General features: G+C 43.6%; 1 protein-coding gene across 4 annotated transcripts in view; it reads right to left on the bottom strand.

The window, feature by feature from the left end:
- Positions 1–25204, bottom strand: part of LOC107390659 (helicase ARIP4) — an 84993-nt gene that overhangs the window by 52095 nt on the left and 7694 nt on the right. For 2 of the 4 annotated variants that reach the window (XM_070544757.1, XM_070544758.1), the window contains one exon: positions 18753–18907. In XM_070544757.1, coding sequence (XP_070400858.1) covers positions 18753–18861 — 109 coding nt within the window. In that variant the 5' untranslated portion in view covers positions 18862–18907. Of the gene's footprint in view, positions 1–7444; positions 8799–8838; positions 9208–18752; positions 18908–25204 lie in introns of those variants that run through there. The other 2 variants (XM_070544762.1, XM_070544759.1) reach the window with 2 other exon arrangements.

Genomic DNA, 25204 nt, shown 5'->3' on the forward strand with positions numbered 1-25204 from the left:
CAGATGTGAGCGAACAGGAAGAATGATTTTACTGGACATCAACCAGCAGTTCACAGCTGAAATGGTGAACTTGTTGAAAGGAGGTCAAAGAAAGAGGCCAAGGAGAGTCATTATGCTGCAAGACAACCTGCTGCATTATGGGTCTGATTAGCGTCATCACATTTGCACATGGAAGGTCTCAGTGTCACTCAGAAAGAGCTTTAAACTCCTGAAAGACAAGCCACTGCTGCTGAGGCTGGTCGGGCAAGAAGGGATGCTTATGTAACTGCTGCCTCTGGCTGTTATACAACCGTCGTGTTCACACAAACCTCATGTCCTGTACGTGTACACACACACACACACACACACACACACACACACACACACACACACACACACACGCACACGCACACACACACACACACACACACACACACACACACGCCAAGATGAACGCTGTGGTGCTTTAGGAACTTCTACACAAAGTTACGAGCTGCACTCTTTTCTTCACCACGCTCCGGCTGTTTGGAAAGCTGTTCTCATGGTTTAACGACTGTTCAAGCTCTCAAAATTTTAGCACTAGGATAAATGTCAGGCTGTCTCGATGATTAGGAGGCGACTGGGAAGATAAACAAAAAGACAGGAGGCAGACAAAAGAAACAGGTCAATGTTTCAAATGGCTTCAGATGGAAACAGACTAAAAGTTTGGAAAAATTGAAAAACTCTTGTGATCCAGAATTTACAGGAAAGGATCAAGTGAAATGTTTCCACTTACTACTGATCCCGGACGAGCCCCATTCATGTTACAACCTGACTCATGGGACTAGAACATTAAATAAAGACAACACATGTTGGGAGTTTATGGGCTGTAGGGGCAGCAGTAGCTCAGGAAGTAGAGCAGGTTGCCTCATGATTGGAGGGTCATGGGCTTGATTCCAGCTCCCGCCAGGGGCATTCTGCTGTTGTGTCCTTGGGCAAGACACTTCACCCAACTTGCCTGTGTTGGTGGTGGTCAGAGGAGCCGACGACACCAAATGGCAGCCCGCCCCAGGGTGGCTGTGGCTACAAAGTAGCTCACCATCACTAGCAGTGTGTGAATGTGAGAGTGCATGAAAGCGTCTTTCAGTGTCCTAAAAAGTGCTATATAAGTTCTGTGTATAATAATAATAATAATAATAATAATAATTATTATTATTATTATTAGTTTAGAGACTGTTTTAAAAATACTCCAAACTCCCAACTTGTGTTCAGCCCCAAATGCCTGTTTCTGTCCCATGAGCTGGGTTGTAACATAAATGGGGGCTCATCCGGGATCATTCTTTGGACTCACTGACAGGGCTACACACAGCCAGGCCACCAGGACAGAGGGACACAACATCATTTAATGATGAACACAACAGAGTTTTCACCTTTAGGGAATTTACTGCTACTTAAAAATATATATTTTTTCCAAATATTCTATTATATAAAAGCTGTAAACAGTAAAACTTCCAAAAAGTTGTGCACAAAAATTACAATACTTTGTATTGTATTAAAAAATACTTAAGAACAGTTGAAAAGTGTTTTGTTGCGATACATTTTACCTTATAACTAAAATCTATTTGTAGCTGGAATATGATTGGATGGTTCATCTAATCTTTTTATGTCTAAATAAAAAGCTTTTTTAAGGTGTGTTAAGATTTATCTGGCCAGACAAATAACACACACAAGCAGGAAATACACACATCCATACACACACAAACTCTTACATAACAGGCTGCCCTGAATTGGTTGTTATGGCTGCTTTATTAGAGTGAAGCAGGTGAGTTATGAAACCTCTCTGCTAGCAACATGTGTGTGTGTGTGTGTGTGTGTGTGTGTGTGTGTGTGTGTGTGTGTGTGTGTGTGTGTGTGTGTGTGTGTGTGTGTGTGTGTGTTGATGTGCGTCATAGAAAGGATGATGAGGCGAGATGAAGATGACAGAGACCAGAGGAAGATGGGATGACATTGAGATAAAAGAAAGCAGCAAAAGGGTGAGGCGAGGTGGAACAGGCTGTTTGTAGGCCAGTGTGTCACTGCCGCGGAGGAGGAGGAAGAGGAGGGTTATCTGATGAGAAGGACAGACGCAGGGTACACACACACACACACGCACACCAAAATCATCAGCATACCAGCCAAGCTATAGCCGGTTACATAATGTCCTTTGGCAGATGGAGCGCACCTTCATCCCGCTAAATTAAAAAAAATATCACCTACACACATACATACACACACACACACACACACATCGGGAGAGTATGTTACATGAGATCTCACTATTTGGTTAATTCGATGTCTCTGTGAATTTGTTGCAGCATCATCACTGTGGTAATGATCCCATTTATGTCTTCAAACTTCAGAAACAACAAATGTTTAATGTCTTAGACATCATTTTAAACTGACCAAAGGGTCCCAACCCATAGCAGCTTTTACAATAAAGGCCTAAGAATAAATCCAATCCCCAAAATGATCATGTTTAATGTTTCACACCCCCATGAATGCTGTAGTTTGTTAAAACTAGCTATCTGTAACAATTATGGTTGTGACGTCTTATTTCCGCAGAAAAGCCGGGGTGACCCAACTCAGGCTAGCCATTAGCTTATCAGTCTGGTACGAAATGATCTCACCTTCTCCAAATTGAGGCCATTCGGAGCTGTTTATACTTTGTCACAGAAATGAAGAAGAAAAGATTTGAAAGTTCTCTTTTTTATGTAGATAAAATCACTATGCAGCAACGTAAATGCCTGTTTTAGACACATTTTTTTTTAGAAATACTAAGTAAATATCACTTCTAATAAGCTCCTCAAGTTTGAAAGGTGTTTAAAAAAATTCTAATTTCTGCCTTTTTACAAATCTGAGGACACTGAACACACTGAAGCATACATCTGTATTTGACGAATGAATAGATGTGGAATTGAACAGCTCATCTTTTAGCACTTATTCATTAAAAATGTATTTGTTTTTCGTATTTTACATCCTGTAAGGTCTGTGGTTAAACTTGAACTTTGTTATTCAGCTGATATATTTTCAAAATGAATTTGATTCATATGCATGACTCTTTGAAAAGGGATATTATCTAGCTTTAAATGGGAAAGTTGCTGGATTTAATTGACAATTATCTAAAGAAAATGCCATTGGTTCTGGATTTGCACTAATGGTGTTCGCCTTTTGAGAAGAAGACTGCTGTGAATGTGAGAATAAACAGCGGTGGTGCTGTTTAACGAGGTAAAGGATCAGTCAAGGTAGACAAGAGGGTAAAACAGCCTCTTTAGTGATGAAAGCAGGGATATGAGGATTCTGTCCAGATGTTCAAAAAGCAGAAGCAAAGACAGACTACAAATGTGACAAAAATGCTGGAAATGAGACCAAGAACAAACTTCTTGTTTAATATGACCCCAGATTAAATAAACTGAATCATTTCTGCAGTCTGTGCAGAACTAGTCCCATTTACAACTGAACAGATGGGTGATGAGCTACTTTGACTTGGATCTTAAATATTTATTCAACGGTGCAATCTGTAAGACTGCCACTGTGTGGTCAAATGTGGGTACTGCAGTCCATTTTTTTAAGCAAAAAGTTACTTTCTTGCTCCCATTCCATGAGTGTCATGGCTGTTGCAAATCATCACCATAAGATTCTAGATGACCGTTAACTCACTGCTGGCCATTTTCTGATCAGAAAAGCCCTTCGCTGCCAGCATTTTTTCACAGTTTTTACAGTTTTCTTAAGAGTCACAGAACGTTTCGCTCTATGTCGACGCCAAAACTACCAAAACAAAGAGGAGACTCATCTCTTACATCAGGAAGAATCCGGTGTTTCAAACTTTATCCATTCTTTCATAATCCGTTGTCGAATTGTGATCGGCAGAATCTTTTCTGGTTCGCGCCTCACCTTTTTTTTACAGCAGCGGCCCAAAACGATCTCCTAACACATGGATTTTCTGCTTCCTGATCATGTAGCCTGTGATGTACGTGGATGAAGATTGGCTTTAGAGCTGGGATGTTTGTTCTCATGGTGCGGCGGCTCGTTCCGACACCCATACAGTGAAAAAATGCAATGGCAGTGAATGGTTGGATTTAAGATGATGACTTTTGTCATCAATGGCAGTTAATGAGTTAAGGTGAATCATACACAGTAATTTTACAAGTAGAAAAATACATTGTTATATCTGGTGGTAGCACTTGTTGGTGTTTTACAATAGGGAGCACTTACAACACTTATTACGGTAGTATGCCTCCTATATTACAGGATGTGTTTTGTTTACCATCTTACAGTTAGCTTGATGTTATAGTACTGAACGAATCATTAAGTTAAGTAAAACACCATGAATGACTAATTATTCACATCACACATACATTTCACTGTGCTTTTGATTCATTGATAATTTAAAAAGCACCTTGAGATGTTTTTAGCGCCATATTCTAATTCACTGTTAGCATTGTTAACTCAACGTTAGCCTCTAGCCTGCTTTACTCGATATTAGAGTAAAACAAAAAGATGTTGTGGCTTCTTAGGGGTACAAGACATAACTTCTGGGTTGCTCCTGTTTACTGGTTTCAGTTCTTTAAACAACTCAGGAGCTTTTTGCCTAAAGCAAACACAAACTCCGAGTGTAAACAGTAACTACGTCCTGCTTTCGTTTTATTTATTTTTTCACCCTCCAACTGTCCTAATGGGTGTGACCTCGCAAGGAAAGTTGACCATTGAGCAGGGTTGATGGTTTATCCCTTGGGTCCATGTGGCAGGGGTGAGGAGTGAGCACCACCTCACCCCTGCCATGTGGACCTCAAGGGATAAACCATCAATCCTGCTCAATGGTCAACTTTCCTCGCGGGGTCACCCATAAAGACAGCGGGAGGGTTAAAGGAGAAAAACTGACAAGCCCCCCCCCCCCCCCCCCCCCCCCCCCCAGCCGAGACTGTTTAGTGATTATACCACTTTAGGAACCTTACACATTGCACCTTTAATTCCCATTAAGCTGTTTATCACTGTCTGCACACAAAAACTTGGAAGTAGAACAGTGCATTCTTCGGCTCTTATCAATACTTGACATTTTTGTGATAATAACTAGGGATGCACCGATGGATCGGCATTTGATCGTAATCGGCCGATAGCGCCCCTATCGGTTTTGATCGGAATTTTCAAAATAGATCAAAGCAAACCGATCAGGTAGGGTTGTCACGGTAACCAGTGTAGCGCTAAACCCCGGTAAAAAAAAAAAAGTTGACAATAATAACCGTCTTGTTTTTAAAAAACTATATTATCTTGGTGGGTTTACCGTGGCTGCGGTGTAGGCGCGGTGACCCTTACCAGCCACCGTATCATCGGCTGAAGTTGCCGGCGGCACATACACGCTTTGTTTACAACAAAACTTTCTTGAAGCTAAAGCTGAAATAATGGCCAAAGGAGGAGACGGCAGCGCTCAGGAGGACATTTATTATCCCTCAAAGAAGACAAAGTCGGAAGTACGGGCATCTTTTGGATATCTGAAGAATGCCGAGGGACAGTTAATAGAAGACGGCTATCCTGTTTGCAGCACGTGCAGAAAAAGTGTCTGTGAAAGGCAGCAACGCTTCAAATCTCATGACACATCTGCGTGACCATCACCCACAACTCTACAGTCAACGCAAGGCAAGTTAACGTCAGCGTTTTAGCTAAAATGCGTGATCCTAGGATTTGGGTTGAGGGAGAAAGCAACGAGTCGCTATATAAAGCAGCCGCAGCGCCGCTACCTGCATATAAACCGTGTCGCGGACACCCCCATGTTGAAATGACGCTATGCATTACGGGGCTCCCAGGGGCAGATAAGAGTTGGTCTCTCTCCGAGAATAATTATGAATTTAACAATGATTACTGCCTGATGGCATTTTCCCACATCTGCAAAGCTCACTGGAAGGACACAAACCGAGGACAATATTTTCCTGAAATACGGATTGCTCAAGTAAGGGTAAAAAAAAAAAAGTATCTGATTAGAAGGCTACTTGAGTACTGAGTATCATCTGGTCTAATATTTTTAAATGATGACATCAAACAGACATAAAATAAGAAGTTATGGGCAAATATTGGTATTTTAAAGACTAAAGGGGAAAAATGTAAACAAATAAACAACATAATTACAAAATAACACATTTTAGGCAAAATTTAGACACAAACTGAGGACAATATTTTCCTGATATATAGTGTTTATTTAATTGTGTGAAAATGTAGCACGTTTAAAAAAAATACCGCGATAATACCGAAAACCGTGGTACTTTTGGACACAATAACCGTGAGGTTAAATTTTCACACCGTGACAACCCTAATACAGACCATTTTAGATTAGGTTACATTTCCTTTATTCCCAGATTATGTAGTTTGTAGCACTCATCATAATGTTGTAGAAAATTTCTGGCCAATCCACGTGATCGGTATCGGTGATCGTATCGGTGATCAGCATTCTTTGATATCGGTATCGGTGATCGGCATTCTTTGATATCGGTATCGGTGATCGGCAGCAAAAAACCTGATCGGTGCATCCCTAATAATAACTTCTCTAAATTCTTATCAACATTTTCAGCCCAGAGTAAAAAATGAGCCCAAAGCAGGCCTTGAAACACTAGAACTTACTGTTTATGTGTCTAAAGTGTGCCAAATGAGTTAAATCATCCTTTAGTGTTATATCCTTGATTATCCGGTGAATATACATATCTTCAAATGTCAAAATAATGTTTGTAACTTCATTTTCTTATGTTGTCTGGTTTAAAACACTTAATTTGCTCCAGCGCATCTCAGGCTGTTCTCCATGCCTCACACGTTTACCCTCCTAACCCACTGCTCTGTTGAACCGTATGTTTTCCTGCTTCCACATGCTCACATCTCAAGCGTGGCTTAATCCTGCCCCGCACACACCAATCAGAAACAGGCACTGGTTTAGGTAATATCCTGGGAAGCCAATGGGAAAGCAGTACCGAGCCAACGCCAGAGGAACAGACATGTAGACAACCGGCGTATAAATACGGGAGAGGAGTGGGAAAATGTGGAATCTTCCAGAAGAAAGTGATTTCTAACAGATAACAGATGAAAACAAGCTGAAGTGATGAGAGAAAGGAGGTTTAACAGAGTAGAGAGCAGAACGAGGATGTGAATGTTTCAGTAGGTGTTACACAACATTATTAAGTAACTAAACCTAAATGCCTCTTCTTCACCTTCCCAAACTGTTTGTGCTCATCTTAACTATTAAAACCTGCCTTTTCTCTTTTTCTGACTTCCAGCCTGCAAATGAAATGCTGCATCAAAGAGCCACCGCAGCCCCGATCAGTATCATCTCAAACCTTAAACCTTTTCAGCAACTTCTTCACACTTCTTTTACCAAGTGGGTCAATCACTTACTATCGATTTGTCAAAAGGAAAGAACCGATTTCTGCTCCAGCTCAGCTAAAAGATAATCTACAAGGAATGTTCAACATACCTGCAAATGACTCGGTTTCATCCAGAAGTAGCATGATTTTTTAGAAAAGACAAGAGACGGTCTCTTCTGTCTGTGAAAACGGTGTCCTGCTTCAGGTTGGGGGTAAAACAAAACCTTAAGAATTAAAAAAAGGAGGTTAATCTCGCTTCCTCTCTGCTTGTTTTTAAACTCAGCTGGTTTTTAATCAGCTGATCAGTGAAAAATCAACTGTTCTGTGTGCTCCTCTCCACTCAATAACATTACCAATGGGAGGCAGGAGGGTTGGCAGATGAGAGCTTACATAACCCTTCATGCTGGATCCGGGGCCCCATCGAGGGGGCTCTCGTGCAGCAGGGTCAGATCCTCCTTTATCCTGAAAGAGGGGTGATGACACGCCCCCGTGAACACACGCAGTAGAACAGAGCATACACGGAAGCAGGCACCTACATGCTCACGCTGCTGGTGAATTTCTTGGTCAGCAAAAACCTTCGGCTTCTCGTTCTCTGGTCAAGCGACCTGCAGACGCTGACCCAGGCTCACCCCAAGCATTAATGTGTTACACATTAACGTTAAAAGCCACAACAACACTTCTCGAGGCTCGGGGGAAGCAGGATGATGTGACATTTTACACCCGTTCAAACGTTTATTTCTCTTTGGTTTCCATAAAACTGCCTCATGTGCCGTGCTCAGGTACGAAACACACACCAGCAGCTGTTGGCCGTGTTGTGTAAGAATGCAGAAGAATGGGGAATGCAGGAAAACACGGTGGCAAAAGAAAGACCTGGTCAAACCGAATCGAAATTCCAAACTCCAAATTCAAAAGTACACTAAGTTACAATATGTTGTTTTTATCACACCTTAAATACCAAATGGTGACTGGAAAATGACAGAACTGATTGAAGAAGCTTCAAATCTAAATGCCAAAAGTCACAGACGTCCAATAGGAATCTACAAAACTTAGAAAGTCAAAGTCTCAAACAAACAACTGAAAGTAATGCTTCATACATTAAAGGGAATTTTAAAAATCCCAAATTTGACTTCCTAAATAAATTCACCAATCATCCTAAGTCGTGGATCTCAAATATAAATAATTATTTTGCTCTGATTGTCTCCTTTAACATCTATTTTCAACAGTATGAAGTACTAAAGAATGAACAAAAATCCAAACAGGTACATTTCACAACGATGTCCCCACGGATCACACGCCTTACATAAAGTTCGAGACAAGGACTTAATTTGGAGAAGATCAAGGACAACTTCTGCTACCATTTCATAAGATGCATTATGAAACCTCCTGAGCTCTGGCAACAGATTTGGCAGCACCACTATGTAGGTCAGGAAGATAAAAATACTCATATCTGAACAGAAACAAAGGAGTTGGGAGAGTGGAGGACCGCGATGTCCCGGCTACTCACCCATGGCATGTGGCTGAAAGTCTCTTTACCTCCTAAGCTGCTGAAAGATCCATGCCTCCTTTTGGCAGTTTCACTTTTTAAAACTTTCTCCAGCTGTTGTGTGTTTTATCTTCGCAGGGCAAACACGTTTCCCCTCTTCTCTTACTGACATGAGCTTGTCAGAGAGTGTGTGTGTGTGTGTGTGAGAGAGAGAGAGAGAGAGCAAAAGAGAGAGTGTGTATGTCTCCAAAATTCTAGCCTTGTCTTGCAGTCTTTCACCAGCTCTCCAGTCAGGACAGCGTGCCAAAGGGACAATTACAAAACAATGAGTCGCTGAAAATGGCCTCAGTCTGTTGAGTGTAGACGTCCCCCCTCCTGGACGAGATCTGCTGCTTTTTCCTGTATGCCTCCTCCTTTTCCCCTCCCCCCTTGGCCACTAACTGACACAGGAGGCAGTGTGATGTCACCAAGCCACACCCACTCCAGAGAAGCTGCCTTAGGTAACAGAAGTAATGAGGTTCCCATAAGGACAAGACAAAGCTCTTCTGAGGCTGTTCAACTCCGACACTGAAGATGATGACTTCAGTGGTTTCAGTGCGCAGGAGGGGGATGAATAAACTAATCAATAACTTTTCTGTTTTGTTTGATACTGATCAGTTCAGTTACGTTCAGTTAAACTACGTTTTCAGTTCAGTATCTGTGGCTTTTAGCCCGGCGCGGCTTATATAAGTACAGTTCCATGTGTTTTTAAAAACTTAGTAGGTGCGTGCTATACTGAGGTGAGCTCTATAGTCCGGAAATTACGGTACATCGCCTGGATGATGCAGGGGGAGGGGCAGTGGGAGAAAAATGGTGAGGTGGGGGAGGAGGTGGGTGAAACTCAGGTCTGCCTGGTAACATGTAAACACACACACACACACACACACACACACACACACACACACACACACACACACACACAGTCACCTTTGCCACAGTGCCACAATTTTCATGTCAAGCCACACCCCCTCCCTGTGAGAAGAGAGAGCTCACATTTCAACATTAACCCTGAATGACCCCACAGTGACAGCACGACAGGAAAGTGACATTAGCGCGCCTCTGTTAGCGCGCCCCAGGGCAGCTGTGGCTACATCGTAGCTCATCCCCAACAGTGTGTGAATGTGTGTGTGAATGGATGAATGATACACTGTGGTGTAAAGCGCTTTGGAGTCCTTACTCTGAGAGGCGCTCTACAAGTGCGGGTCATTTATCATTTATCATTAGAGACAAAGCTTCTGGTGTTTGGTGATTGGAGAAAAAAATAGATTTTAAAGTAAATTTACTTGCAAAGATGAAAAAAATGTTATTGCAACATTAGTCATTGACAACTTTATCCATTAGATCTTTGGCTGGTAAGAAAGGTAGAACAAGTTGAAGTGCAATTGTGTGAAGTACTGACAAAGGTTTGCCATTTTCTGCACGTAATCCTGAAAGTTTTACATAATATTGGAGGTGTTTCGCCTCTGGGATGAGAAGTGAAGGAGTTAAAGCATCCTGATGTTTTGTTGACATGTGATGGTGGGATGGGTTGACAGATCAGGGATTCATCTATTGTTGGAAACAAGCAGCTTTATTCTTTAGTCTACTTCCCTTACGTTAAAGAGCAAGTCACCCCCCTCCAGAGTCTTACTCCACCCACACTTCCTGACTGAAAAACACATCAAAAGGAGGCATTAAGGCTACAATGACAAATCCGCAAAACAAGCTAGCTTAAAACACTTTTTCATGCCACTTAAGCCATGGGGCACACCGGAGGTGGACGTGCCACGCAGCGCTGCTGAGTGCTTCTTGGTAAGTCACGCAATAGTCACAACATCATGCAGGACTTGAAAGCAGGAAGTGGGAAGTGACTTTATTGTTTATACGTGATCAGACTTGCCATCGTGTTTTATCTGAATATTATAAGATCAATAGTACTTTAAAGGGACTATAAGGAAGTTTGACAGTCAAAACATGTATAGAAATAACACATTTTTTTTCTTCATACATTCTCCTGCAATGCCCTGGTCCTGTAGAATGAGCCCTGGCTCATTACTATTACTGTGATTGCGTGTTTTTCTGTAAAATCACAGAACAAGAGAGCTGCTCGGGTCGAGCAGACTGCTTCATGCGCGTTCACGCTCAGGCATAGCCCGTAGCATTTGCTATCCGTAGCTTTAGCAGCAGAGAGTGAGGCAGTGCCAACTCAGCGACTTTAGCCTGATTTATGCTTCTCCGTCTGCGTCAGTGCGGAGCACACGCAACGCCATTATCCGTCCTTGTGTAGGGGTCCGGCAGGCACGCAAGTACGTACGGAGTCAAGCCCACTTTTTTAAACATCCGTTGAACGAGACGGATTACGCAAGCTTGTGATTGGTCAGGACGCTGCTGTTGTTTACAGCACCGCCATTGCAAAGAGAGCCGAGTTTAACTAGCGGCAGACACAGAGAAGCTTGAAGAATACCTCGCGAAAAAACTAAAAATATGAACGTTTCATCCTCCCGTGACTGGAGGAGTGAAAAGATGCGCAGCAAGCGTTTTATTTGTGGACGGAAATGACAGGAAACGTGTGTTTAGCGGTGGGGAGCGCATGAAGAGGTGGGAGAATGAGAGACAAATATGTCCGTGTTAAAAGTCTCTTCTATACACAAAAAACACAATATAAACACACTATCTTGGACCGATACATGACAGGATACCACAGAACAGCGCTACGCCCTCTGTGGTCCTGCCGGGCAATTGCTTTGCAACACTCTCCAGGAGACGGAGAAGTAAAAGAGCAAAACGCTTCGGTCAATCCGTGCGTGTCTGTCCCTTGCGGAGCTGACGGAGAAGCATAAACCAGGCTTTACTCTCACAGTAGCTAATATAAAGGCTAGCAGTTAGCTTCGTCATTTCACCGACCAACGATAAAAAGTGAAAGAAAATTTAGCCTTTTTTGTTTTGGCATCACGGTGGAGCATGAAAGTAAATGTAAGAGTAATGTCTTTGGAGGTAAAAACAAAGAGCTAAAACCAGAGTGAACATCGTCTGAGGGAGCTAAAGGAGGCTATGAAATCACAGACTGATGGAGACCTGGCTTTGTTGCTACTGAACATGTAAGCAATAATGTTTTTGTCCAACAGTGTGGATCTTTTTTACGTTGTGGCTTGTTGAGTCTCTGTTGGACTGTGTTAGTGTTAGCTCATTGCTAGCACGAGCTACAGCAGACTGCTACAGGGTTGTTTATGAAAACTGTAATTCTGTTTTCAACCAGTAGGAGGGAGAAGTGGGAAAAATCTTTAGTGTTGCTTTAAATTGTGTGATTGAAAAGTGAGGACATGTTCACTAAAGGGAAAATTAATTAAAAATAGAAAAAAATATCAGTTTATTAAATTAGTTCATAAAAAGATTTCATTTGTTTAACTTTTTTCAGAAGAAGTTCTGAATGTTTTTGATGCTTTTAAATGTTCATGAATCTTTAACTTTGATTGCTTAATTATTGATATGAATGCATCAAAAGTTGGAAAAAGGGATGAATGCACATTTAAAGAATGACATAATAATCTCCATAAATGGTTAATAAATCTCAGAAAAAAGATGTGATGATTTTTGTTCTTTAGCTGCACCACCTAGTTCCTGTTTGGATTTCAAGCTTCATGACTTCTGTTCTTTCTTTCTGCTGCTTTGAAATAAAAACGCTTGAATTTCTTGCATAAGGAGATTTGTCCAGTTTCTAACAAAAACTGGCACGGTGCTGCTTCTCGCCGCTGATTAAACCAGCAGGTGTCAGCAACATTTGTGGGAGGAAACATGTTTAGTTGTTTTTCATCATCTCCAACCAGAGTGAGTGTGAAGGCGCTCTGCTCCATGCCGCCTACACACGAGTTGGGAGCAACAGGCTAATTAACAGACTATTACTGTCCTGCTCTCTGGAGTCGGTGTGTGCTCGTGCGCGTGCACGGTGAATGATGTGACTAAACCTCACACGGATTCATCAGAGCTTTGTGGAGCCTAAATATGGCCATGCACATATTTTCATGCTTCACTCAAAGGCCCACACACGCATGTGGATAAGATGATCAGGACAGCAACAAACTACAGGTAGATAAAGTTCATTATGATGACCAAAAGTACAATTCTGAGTGTCTAATGATAAATGACCATCAGATGATCTCTCTATTACAAATGTCCTAAAAGTGCAAGTTTATTAAGCAAAACTGTTATTTTTTTGCTAATTTGCCTGATCATACTCCACCTGCAGTGTCACGATTTCCCCACCTACTAAGATAATCTCACAGACCCAAAATGAGTTTTATTGTCATGGTCTGCGTCTGCCCCTTCCTTCGTGTGCCTCCTGGTGTTTCTCCATCCTCTCTAAGTGCTCCTTTTGTGTCTTCTAGCGCCCTCATGTGTCATGTCTGCGTCTTCCTCATGTGTCTCCTGGTGTTCCCCATTTGCCCTTTAGGTTTCCCCCCTCAGACATCCCTTTCCCAGGTCCTGTGCTCTCTTGGCCGCCTCTTAGCCACGCCCCTGTTGTTTCTTTCTATAGTGTTTTCCTTTAGTGTCAGATTCCCCTTAGAATATTAGTCATGGTTCGTGCTTTCTGGTCTTTTGTTTTTCTCTTAGGTCATTTTCCTTTGTTACAGCCTTTCAGTATTTAGTGTGTTTTTCCCACCAGTGCTTTCTTCCTCCTCCCTGATTTAGTAATTGTATTCACCTGGTTCCTCTCCCCACACACCTGCAATTATCTCCCTCTCATCTTCCCAGTCTATTTAAGCCCTGTCTTGTCTCTGTGTTGTTGTCGGTCCATTGTATGTTTGTGCATTTGTCAGCGTTTGTTCGTGCTCTGTTTGAGCTTTTGTCTCCAGGTCTTCGTGCTCTTAATGAGCTTTTGGTCTCCAGGTTTTTGGTGCTCTAAGAGAGATTTGGGTGTCCTGTTCTCCAGGACTTTTGGACTTTTGGCCCGCTGTCATTTTGGATTTATTTTTGTTCTAAACAAAAGGATTTTTACTTTTACCAACTTCTGCCTCGAGTCATCCTGGGTAATCTGCATATTTGGGTCCTAAACATCCCCGCAACGTGACATTTATAGCTCTCAGATGTTTCTGCTGCTGCAGCACTGGGTCAGTTATGCAAAGACGTTGTGCAACTGTTGGTAAACATAATTTATGTCGGAATAGTGAACAGGAAGGCTCAAAGACCTGAGCAGCTTTCTGCCATGATTAACTATTCATCATCATCGTGTTTTTTTTCTCATAAGCTCACACAATTTTAGGGTCAATGAAATTGCACGGCCACCATGCCATCTAACTGAGTGCTGCTGTAATTAGGACAGTCTCTCTCTCAGTGCTAGAGAGCAGTGTGAGAAGGAGGAGGTGTGTTGGGAGTACTTGACAGGTTCACAGGTCCTTGCTGCCTGAGTGAAAATGTGACAAGCAATCTGTAAAACTAAAAGAGTTATCTAGTACGGACTCGCAGCGATGAGGCGCCCGGACGTCTACACAGGCTGCAAACCAAATCTACCATTTCTCATGATGGATTCATCTGAAAAAAGTAAGCTGAAAACATGCAGAAATGATTACAAGAAGTTTCTGTTCATAAATAAAAGCACTAGACAAACACAAGCACCACTAAGACCTGAGTCAGTATGGATTGAAAAAATATTGAAGTAAAAGTTTTCATCTAAAACAGATGGAAGGTTGCCAACCGACACTAATTCAACTGTAAGTGGAGAACGCAGACTTAAGGTTCAGGGACATTTGTTGCTGCCCTCAGCGGAAAGGCAAAAGGCAGGGGATAATGTTTTTGCCTGTCTTTATGTGTTTGTTTGCAAAGTTTTTCATGCAAATGTAGCGTGATGAATTGTCCATTTCTGACCTAAAAGGCCCTGCTCTGTTTTGCTCTGCTCAAAGCAAAACCAGACGTTTCTGACACAAACCTAATCTGCATGAGATATTTCTCAAGGTCTCATGCTCTGTTTCTAAACTGTTTCTTCCTTTCCAGCTCAAGAAAAGAATGAATACAAAGGACGTTCTTTTTAATAAATCAAAGAACTCTATTTTTAATATAGCTAATCAAAGAAAGTGTTAGTCCAATAATAAAATGTGAACCAGTCTGTGAAATGACAATGTTATGATCAGTGGTATTATAATAAGTAATATAACTTTAAGTATTTCCACTAGACATTCTCATCCACATAATGTTAAGTCACATGACACATTTCCTTTTTCTGATCCAATCAGAGCCTTCCAGATCTGACGGAGGCGTGGTTTTGGTGGTGCTTGGTAAATCTGTCCCTTTTTGATTCGACCGTAAATCAAAACATCCAAATTATAAAACTATGCCCACGTCATCTTAAGTTCAGTTCAAAGCTTTCTAGAGAAGTTGTCGGAGTGGCCAATCCATAACTTTCCTCCAGCCGAAAGAACCTAACAACAAGCTGGGTTGAATCTGTTGCTATTCCAACTGCTGCAACGGTTCCTTTCAGAGTAAAAGCTGAACCAACACGACCCACTTTTTGGGTCTCGCTAGATGCCAATAAAACTGTTGTGACCTGGAAGTATCTCAAGACTGGTCTGGTCGACATCTGCTGCTTTTCTACCGGCTTCGGTTCCAGCGAAGGTCAAGCTGGACCTCGACATTCCTGATCTAACGGAGACTTCTGCAAAGGGTACGTAGGCCGGCAGAATGGCATCTCAATGTGTGTTTTGAATCTCCAAACCAAAAGCTTAGCACAAAACATCATCTTCACTCCCATCAGAACTTATCGTTTCTCCGGGTTTGCTGGTTCTGAACAACATTTCACACATACACCATTCTCAGTCTTACCTCACCTTAGTTACACCATACACCTAGTGTTAAAGTTAGTCTAGTTTTAATTTGTTTAGTAATAAATCTTTAAACTTTTAAAACTTGACTCTCTTTCTTTTGTCTCTGAGTTAATACGTAGTTACATAATCCCTGCAATAAAAAGTTCCAATCTTCTGGTTTAAGTTATCCACAGATCCATAAGATTGATTTCATATTTCCTATGGAATCTCACATTTTATGGTTCATTAAATAATACGTAAATTTAGTCGTTACACAAACCGGGAACACCTTCAGTCAAACTCTCAGATAATAATTAACTACTCCAAATTACGCTTTCAAGTCAGCCCAATCCACCAGTGGACCTAAAAGCTGGGGTCAGTGGCGTGATGTCAAGAAGAGAAGGAGGAGATTTTAAAATTTAAATGGCTTTAGCTCCCACCCCTACCGCCCTCTTCAGGAAGGCGCTGAAAGCCACATACTCACAAATAGCCCTGCTCAGACACACCTCATTCTAAGTACAGGATGATTTTCTCAGCCTTCATTAGGTTCTGCAGTGTTTAAGCAGAGAAATATCTAGAACTAGCAGTTGTAGCCCACCCCTGCTAATGCTACAACAGGCTAACACAATAGCCCAGTGTAGCGTAAGGTTGAATGCTACGCTAATCACTTAGAAACAACACACAAAAGATGAATCCCTTTTCATTCCCCTCCCTCCTCCTCCACAGAGATTGACATCAATGCAGGTCCAGTTAGCATTCAAGCTAGGAGGTGTGCTAAGATGACTGAGGTGTTTGTGCGTCACCTTGCAGTGCATGCTGGGTACTGCGGCGCATTCTTATTCAGTGGAAGCTTCTTCTAGTGGATACGCAACTCTATTGGTCAACGCTCTAGGCTCATGTAAATGAGTCGATAGAGACCAGAGGAGGGGCTCATGGGAGGCATAAATTATGAAAGATTACCTACTTTATATCATAGAACAAGGCCAGATTGAAGCATTTAAAAGCGACTTTGACATTTTTAAACAGAAAAGCACAACAACAGCTATAACAGAGTCCGTTTTACAGATTTAGAAGTAAACTTTGATGTGAACATAGCTGAGAGATCCACAGCCCATCCCCCGTTAGCTACCAGCTCACATGAGACCTTCCCATTGGACTATGTTAGATTATTCATTTTAAAATATGTGTAACAATTTATAAACTAAGAGCAATTTAGATTTCTGAGCTGCAAAAATACACGAACACTAAAACTCATCATCTTTTATCTCCTAATGAGGTCCAAGTTTCCAGTGAAGGACAATATTCATGTTAAAAACTAAAAATGTAAAGCTTATCGCTTACACACATAAAAACACACAGTTTCAGACAGCACACACACACACAAACACAGAAGTCATTCAATGGTACAGATGATTCATGGAGTTATGTAACACACTCTGGAAGCAGAGTTTAGTTTGATTCCTGACAAAAGAAAAAGATGATCTGGAAGTCAACGGAGCCACTGGTTTAGTTGTCAGCTGTAATGTTTATTTGGGACAACTAATCATTACAAATCTCTGCTCAGCATTCCAAATGTAGCTGTTTAACAAGTCAGGTAGGTTCTGGCATGTTATCCCACAAAGAACACAGAGGGAAAAAAGGTGACTGCCATTTTTACCTAAAGGTTTGGTTCACTTGTTTAGTCAAGGCATTTGCAGTGGTCTTGAATGAATGAATGCCCTGTAACTCGTACGCTGAGAACAAACAGCGCTGGTGCATGTCACGGCGTGTGGGCGAGGTGAGTGAAGGTGAGGTGAGGATCCACACGCGGGGAGGAAGACAGGCAGACAGGTAGAACGTTTAACATGAACTTAAATGAAAAACGTGCAGGACATGGACACAATGAGGCAACAAGAGATAAAGAACTGGAGGGGTTTAAATACAGGAGGGCTGGGTGCTTGGGTCATTGGGAAACAAGAGGCAGGTGGGAGCAATCAACAGGGACACAGGCTGAACCAAACGGGGAGACAGGACAGGGTGTGACAGTGCACCTGTGTCAGGATCTAGACGATTGCCAGATCAGAGGAGAATTTCAGACGGCCTCCTGATATTCGGGCATCTCATCTGATTGGCTAATAGAGAATCTATCTTGAGAAGGAAATTGAAATATTTTAATGCAAATTTTACTGCTGCTCCATAGAGAACCTTTTATCCTTTTCATTCGTTTGCTGGTACAAGGGTTTGTTGGTGAAAAATAAGAACAAACTGCAAAAAATGGTTAAAATCTGCTCTAAAATCATGGGAGTTATGACCTTCAGTCTCTATGGGAGGATCAGGCGCTAAAAGTTGAGTCAGCCTCTCCATTCTCTACACTCTTAGTTAGCACTCATGCCCTCAGGGCATCATTTCTATTTACCCCTTCAGGAACAAATCGTTGCTCCAACTCTTTCATCCCTTCTGTTATTGAGCTGTTAAATCTTGAAGGAGGTGTGACGGAGTAACCCGAACCCCGTCATTGCGATGGATGTTCAGCACTCGAGCCTTTACGTCTGTTGTACTGTTGGTAGCGATACACATTGATTGATTGTTTGCGTGTACAATATTGCTTTTGTGGTATGTTACAAATGAATTGCCCTTTGGGACAAAAAAAGTTTTCTGAATCTGAATCTTGAGTCTGAAACTCAACTCTACCACTGACTCAGTTTTCTCTGCAATGTTGAAATTTTATCTTCACAAATAACACAAGACTGAAGGAGTTCTGCCGTGTGGTGAAGTTGCTAATGCTAATGGTTAGCTTCTACAAGCCACAACGGTCTCTGCGGTTTCCTGGATGCCAAAACAACAGCCTCCCCAGTCACAAGTCAAGATGGGTGAGTCTATGATTGTTAAGTGACAGTGTGACGTAGATCTGTCAGGTTTTTCAAATCCTAAAGTTTCACCATCTATTTTCTATGTGATGCTAATGCAGGAGCCGTGAAGTTGCGATGCCGTTAGCCAATCAGAGGCAAATATCCAAATATCAGGAAATAAAACTACAAATCCTGTCATCTGACCAGAAACAGGTGCACCAGACTTAGATTATATCAGTATGTCAGATATCAGTAGAAATGCAGATACTGAACATTTTAATCCATCACGTTTACTCACCACACATTCCTTCCACTTCAGTGTCTCCAATATTAGCTTCCTCCTCATCACTGATGTAGCAGAGCTCCCTCTTCCTCTGATTTAGCTGTTCCTCTTCATCGTCAGACATCCTAACCCGATGGCTGCTGCTTCTTAAGCATGGCCTCACCACAAGCCTAAAGGACCCAGACATGATTGGACAAAGATTACCTCACAACATTTTAGAAAAAATATTCTATTACAATCCTTGCATATTTTACCCATTTCTGTAAGTTTGTGTGATGCTGGGAAGTTTGGATGAATCTAAAAGGAGTCAGTTTTACACCCTGAAAAAAAAAATCAAAGCTCAGATCTAGAGCTAAAGTCAATGTTTCTCGTCACCTCTCCGCCATCACATTTCATAAAATACACAGACTGACAAGAATATCTCGGTGAAGGAGAAACAGCTCAAGATGACCCATAGATAAAAAAGCAGTGATGTAAAAAGCTAAATTGAACAGGAAGTCTCAGACAGAGAGCCCTCAAGAGTTTCTGAATGCTTTTAAAGTCCCCGGCAAAAGAAAATGACTCCAACGCCACTCACTGAGGCGATGAACTCAGACGAGAGAAGTTCTCTGCTCTCAGGTTCAGCTTGGTAAAGCCAAAGTTTAGCCCGTTATTTGTTTGATTAAATTCTAAAATGCAGATATTACAGACCTAATATGAACTCAAACCAGCTAAAATAAACCCAATCCTGTAATACAATAAATGAAACCTTCTCTGAAAGACAAACGGTTTCTTCAAAAGGTCAAATGTTTGTGTTTGCTCCCTGAAGTTGTTAAAAGTTTCTATTTCTATTATTTCTACCTACACGGAAAAACATTTGACTACTAATCCAATATTATCATGAAATATTGAAAACGAGATAGCACATCTCAGAGTTACTCCTCTTTAAATAAATGTTAAATAAATACACTCTGACAACACACAGCTCCGAAAATAAATATCAGACCTATCACTAGATTCAGTGTAGGTAACAAATACTTGACTCCTACACTACACACACAGTAATTTTGTAATTTGTAATTTATTTGTTTGCACAATAAAATATACATCAAAACCATGAGAATAACAAATATATAAAAAATAAAAAATACAGTGCAGGAGGGGGCAAGAAAGCCAAATTCGGCTTATAAAAAGCCTCCACCTTTAGTTCATGATCTAATAAAATTTGCAAGTACTAAGTTGTTTAAAACATGACAAAAATATAAAGGCACAAACAAGCAAAAGAAAAGTGGATAAGTACATGAAATTTTACTAAAAAAAATGGCTGTGGGCAAAAGTACAAGATAACTAAATAGATTTTTGTGAAAGAAATTTTGGATAATGTGTCTCGTTAAAGTAAAACCTGATTCTGAGTTTCAAAAGTAGGTCGAATGAAACATCAGTGGACATACTGTGTGTGTGCGTGCGTGTGTGTGCGTGCGCGCGCTGCTTAATGTTGGCTGAACTCTTCTTACCTGACACAACCCAGGTAAAAGTCTTAACATGGACTTGACAAAAGTCAGCTGTGGAGCAACTGTGCCCAACATTGGAACTGCTCTACAATTTCTGAAACCACAGCCTCACACAGGTTTGATACTTTCTATACTTTTGTGGGCAACGGTGGTGTCATGGGTGATTCTGCAGGTTGAGTGCTTTGCAGTCTTGTTTCTGGTTTTATTGTATTTTTGGTACTTCCTGTTTTATTTTGTGCATTCACTTCCTGTCTCATTACAGGCAGCTTCACGACATGAGGCTCCTCACTAATCTGCCTCATGTCTTGCACCTGGGTCCTGGCTTCTCCATTTAAGCGTCTTTGCAACAGTTTCCTTTGCCAGTTTGTCTTCTTCAGTTGAGTACTGTGAACCTGCTCTCAGTAACACTTTGTGAAAGTGTATTTAGTTAGTTTTGGACTTGTTCAGTTGTGCTGTACTGCCAGGAATCCCTTCTGCTGATTAAAACTGTGTGAGCTCTGCATTTGAGTCCTCTTTGTGCTGTGATAGTACAAACTGGCCAAAAATGGACTCAGCAAGCTCTGACTCAGTTTTGGGGGCCCTGGGGGCTCAGGGGAAGAGGCTCCTCCAACAGGAACAACAGATGAGTCTACTGCACCAGGAGATGGGGCAACTCAATGCTCGACATGATCAGTTTGCTACCTCTGTCAGTGATCAACTCAGTTACCTGGTGGAGAAGGTGCAGCAGCTCCAGACCTCTTCAACCCAGCCTCCAGAGAAGAACCACATGCCGCAGCCCCAGAGTAACGAGGTGGAGGTGACTCCTGGAATATTCTCTGCATCCCCTGGCCTATCTGTTCATCTTGCTCGTCCTGAGAGGTTTTCTGGGGACTCTGGTGATTGTCAAGCATTTTTGACACAGTGTAGCCTCCACTTTGATCTGCAGCCCTTCTCTTTCCCCACGGAGAGAGCCAAGATTGCTTTTCTCATCTCCCACCTTTCGGGCAGGGCTAAGGCTTGGGCCACGAGCGAGTGGGAGCGCGACGCGGACATTTGTAAGTCATTTGATCTTTTTACTAAGCGTTTCACTCAAATTTTTCAGCACACCAGGCCTGGGAGGGAGGCTGCCAGAGCTCTATGTCAGCTGCAGCAGAAGAGGAGACGTGTCGCTGATTATGCTATTGAATTTCGTACTTTGGCTGCTGCATGTGACTGGAATCAATCAGCACTTTTTGATGCCTTTTTGAGTGGTCTTTCCAGTGAACTCAAGGATCTGTTAGCCCCTCTGGATCTGCCGGAGGATTTGGACTCTCTCATCGCTCTGGCGATCAAGATTGACAAGAGGCTCACAGACCGACAACGAGAGAGAGGTTTCGACTTCCCATCTCCTCCGGACCGGTGGAGGCGGGGCGCTGCTAATGGTGGCTCCAGTTGGCGTGCGTCAGCCCCTGACTCTTCTCTCAACGTGTCCTCAGCTTCACCAGCTTCATCAGAGGAGCCCATGGTGATTGGCAGAGCCCACCTTCCACCTGAGGAACGTCAACGCCGCTTTCGGGAGGGTCTCTGCCTGTATTGTGGCCAGCCGGGTCACCAAGTCAGCGACTGTCCAGTAAACAAGAAGGGACCTCTAAGGAGGTTTTCGTTGGTGAGTTGCACCTCCTTTTCTAATGACATCCAACGTGCAAGCCCCACTGTCCAGCTCTCCACTCCTGAAAAGACTGTTGAGCTGGTGGTGCTCATTGACTCTGGTGCAGATGTTAACTTGATGGATGCTCAATTTGCAAGACAATTGAACTTAGAGTTTTTGCCTCTTGAAAGGCCCCTGCAGGCTGTCGCCTTGAATGGACATCCGTTGTGCTCTGTGTCTAGTCGAACCCCACCTGTTAAAGTGGCTTTCGCTGATAACCATTCTGAAATGATTACGTTTTTCCTGTCTGATTTTCCTCGACACCCGGTCATTTTGGGTCATCCCTGGCTTGTTCGGCATAACCCTAACGTAGATTGGTCCTCTGGTTCACTTTTATCTTGGAACTGCGATTGTTTACACTCTACCCCTGGTAGTACCCCTCCTTCTCAGGTTGTAGGGGTTCTACCAGGCTGTGATTCTGATTTCCCTGATCTGTCTCGGGTTCCCTCTTGTTACCATGACCTTAAGGAGGTTTTTAGCAAGTCACGGGCTGCCTCTTTGCCCCCGCATCGTCCGTATGACTGTGCCATTGACTTGCTACCGGGGACCACGCCCCCTAAGGGTCGCCTGTACCCGTTGTCCTTACCTGAAAGGCAGGTCATGAGGGATTACATTGACACAGCGCTCCGGGCAGGCATAATCCGTGAATCTTCGTCCCCTGCTGGGGCAGGTTTTTTCTTTGTGACCAAGAAGGACAACACTTTACGTCCGTGTATCGATTACCGGGGTCTCAATGACATCACCATCAAGAACAGGTACCCCCTCCCTCTGGTCTCCTCGGCTTTTGAACTCTTACAAGGTGCTACAGTTTTTACTAAGTTGGATTTGAGGAATCCCTATCACCTTGTGAGAGTGAGGGAGGGGGATGAATGGAAGACTGCCTTTAATACGCCCAGTGGGCATTATGAGTACCTAGTGATGCCTTTTGGTCTCTCTAATGCTCCCGCGGTTTTTCAGGCTCTGATTAATGATGTACTTCGGGACATGCTCAATGATTTTGTTTTTGTGTACCTAGATGATATCCTGATTTTCTCCCCTGATATGCAGTCCCATATCCAGCATGTGCGGAGGGTTCTTCAACGCCTTCTCCAACACCAGCTCTATGTGAAGGCGGAGAAGTGTGCCTTCCACGAGTCTTCTGTTCATTTTCTTGGGCTTGTTGTGAGGCAGGGGGAGATCCAGATGGATCCGACAAAGGTGGAGGCGGTCAAGAACTGGCCGGTCCCTACCTCGAGGAGAGAGGTGCAGAGGTTTTTAGGTTTCACAAACTTTTACCGGCGGTTTATTAGGGGTTTCAGTAGCGTTGCCGCCCCTTTGCATGCTCTGACCTCCCCAAAAGTCAGGTTTCAGTGGTCCTCTCAGGCAGACAAGGCTTTTCTGAGTCTTAAGGACAGTTTCACTTCTGCTCCGATTCTGGTAATGCCAGAGGCCCGGTTCCAGTTCATTGTTGAGGTGGATGCCTCCGAGGGGGGAGTGGGGGCTGTTCTCTCTCAGCGCTCCGAGGTGGATCACCGCGTTCATCCCTGTGCATTCCTGTCACGCAAGCTGTCTGACGCTGAGAGGAACTACGACATTGGGGATCGTGAGCTATTGGCCATTAAAGTGGCCTTGGAGGAGTGGCGCGACTGGCTCGAGGGGTCCAAGCTGCCATTCATCGTGTGGACCGACCACAAAAATTTAGAGTACCTGAGACGGGCCAAGAGGTTGAATCCTCGTCAAGCCAGGTGGGCCTTGTTTTTTACACGTTTTAACTTCACTGTGTCTTATCGACCCGGTTCGAAGAATGTGAAGCCTGATGCTCTGTCCCACCTGCCTAACACAGTTTCCTCTGTTCCTGAGGTCCCAGCACCGGTCCTCCCCTTGTCTTGTGTGGTTGGAGCAGTGACCTGGTCTGTGGAGGAGCAGGTAAAGCAGGCAGCTGCTTCGGTTCAGGCCCCTGATGGTTGTCCTGCAAACCGGCTTTTTGTTCCCCCTACCCAGAGGTCTCAGGTTATTCACTGGGCCCATGCTTCCCGTTTTTCGTGCCATCCGGGGGTCAAGAGAACAATGTTTGTAATTCAGCAACGGTTCTGGTGGCCATCTATGAGACATGATGTTGCTGAGTATGTGGCAGCCTGTCCAGTATGTGCTCGACACAAGACCTCCCACACACGTCCTTCTGGCCTACTTCTCCCTCTCCCCGTTCCCACTCGGCCCTGGTCACACATCTCTCTGGATTTTGTTTCCGGGCTACCTGTTTCTGAAGGTAATACCACTATTCTCACTGTAGTCGACAGGTTTTCTAAGATGGTGCACTTCATTCCCCTTTCTAAGTTACCCACGGCCAAGATGACCGCAGAGGTATTGTTGTCTCAGGTTTTTAGGATCCATGGTTAGGATCCATTTCCCGTTTTTGGAAGGCCTTTTGTTCCCTGTTGGGGTCTTCTGTCAGTCTCTCTTCAGGTTACCATCCCCAGAGTAACGGGCAGGCTGAGAGGCTAAATCAGGAGCTGGGAACCGGTCTACGCATCCTTGCCGCTGAGTGCCCCTCGACGTGGTGTAAGCACCTAGTGTGGGTGGAGTTTGCCCACAACACCTTGCCAACCGCTTCTACAGGTCTTTCCCCATTTCACTGTGTGTTTGGTTATCAACCGCCTCTGTTTCCTGCTCTAGAAGGGGAGGTCAGCGTCCCGTCTGCCCATGCCCTTGTTCGGCGTTGTCGTAGGACCTGGGTTAGGGCGCGTCGCACCCTCCTGAGACAATCTACGTCCTACAAGTTGGCTGCTGATCGTCTCAGGGTCCCTGCTCTGGCTTACAGGGTGGGACAGAGTGTGTGGCTGTCTACTCGGGACCTTGCCCTCCGTACGGACTCTCGTAAGTTGTCCCCGAGATTTATTGGGCCATTTCCTGTGTCAAAGGTCGTTAACCCTGTGGCTGTTGGACTCAAGCTCCCCAGGTCCATGAAGTGCCACCCGACGTTTCATGTTAGCCGGGTTAAGCCGGCCAGGGAGAGTGCGCTGGTTCCTGCCTCCCGGCCCCCTCCTCCCCCCCCCGGATGGTTGCGGGGGGCCCGGTCTATTCTGTGCGGCGGCTGTTGGCTGTGCGGCGTCGGGGTCATCAGTTCCTCGTTGACTGGGAGGGTTACGGCCCTGAGGAGAGGTCTTGGGTTCCGGCGAGTGATGTTTTGGATCCCTCCCTGATTCGGGACTTTTATGACCAGCACCCGGATGTTCCCGGCCCGTCGGGAGCCGTGCGTGGGGCGGGGGTGATGTCATGGGTGATTCTGCAGGTTGAGTGCTTTGCAGTCTTGTTTCTGGTTTTATTGTATTTTT

This window comes from Nothobranchius furzeri, chromosome 15 (assembly GCF_043380555.1).
Source record: "Nothobranchius furzeri strain GRZ-AD chromosome 15, NfurGRZ-RIMD1, whole genome shotgun sequence".
NCBI classification, from domain to species: Eukaryota; Metazoa; Chordata; class Actinopteri; order Cyprinodontiformes; family Nothobranchiidae; genus Nothobranchius; species Nothobranchius furzeri.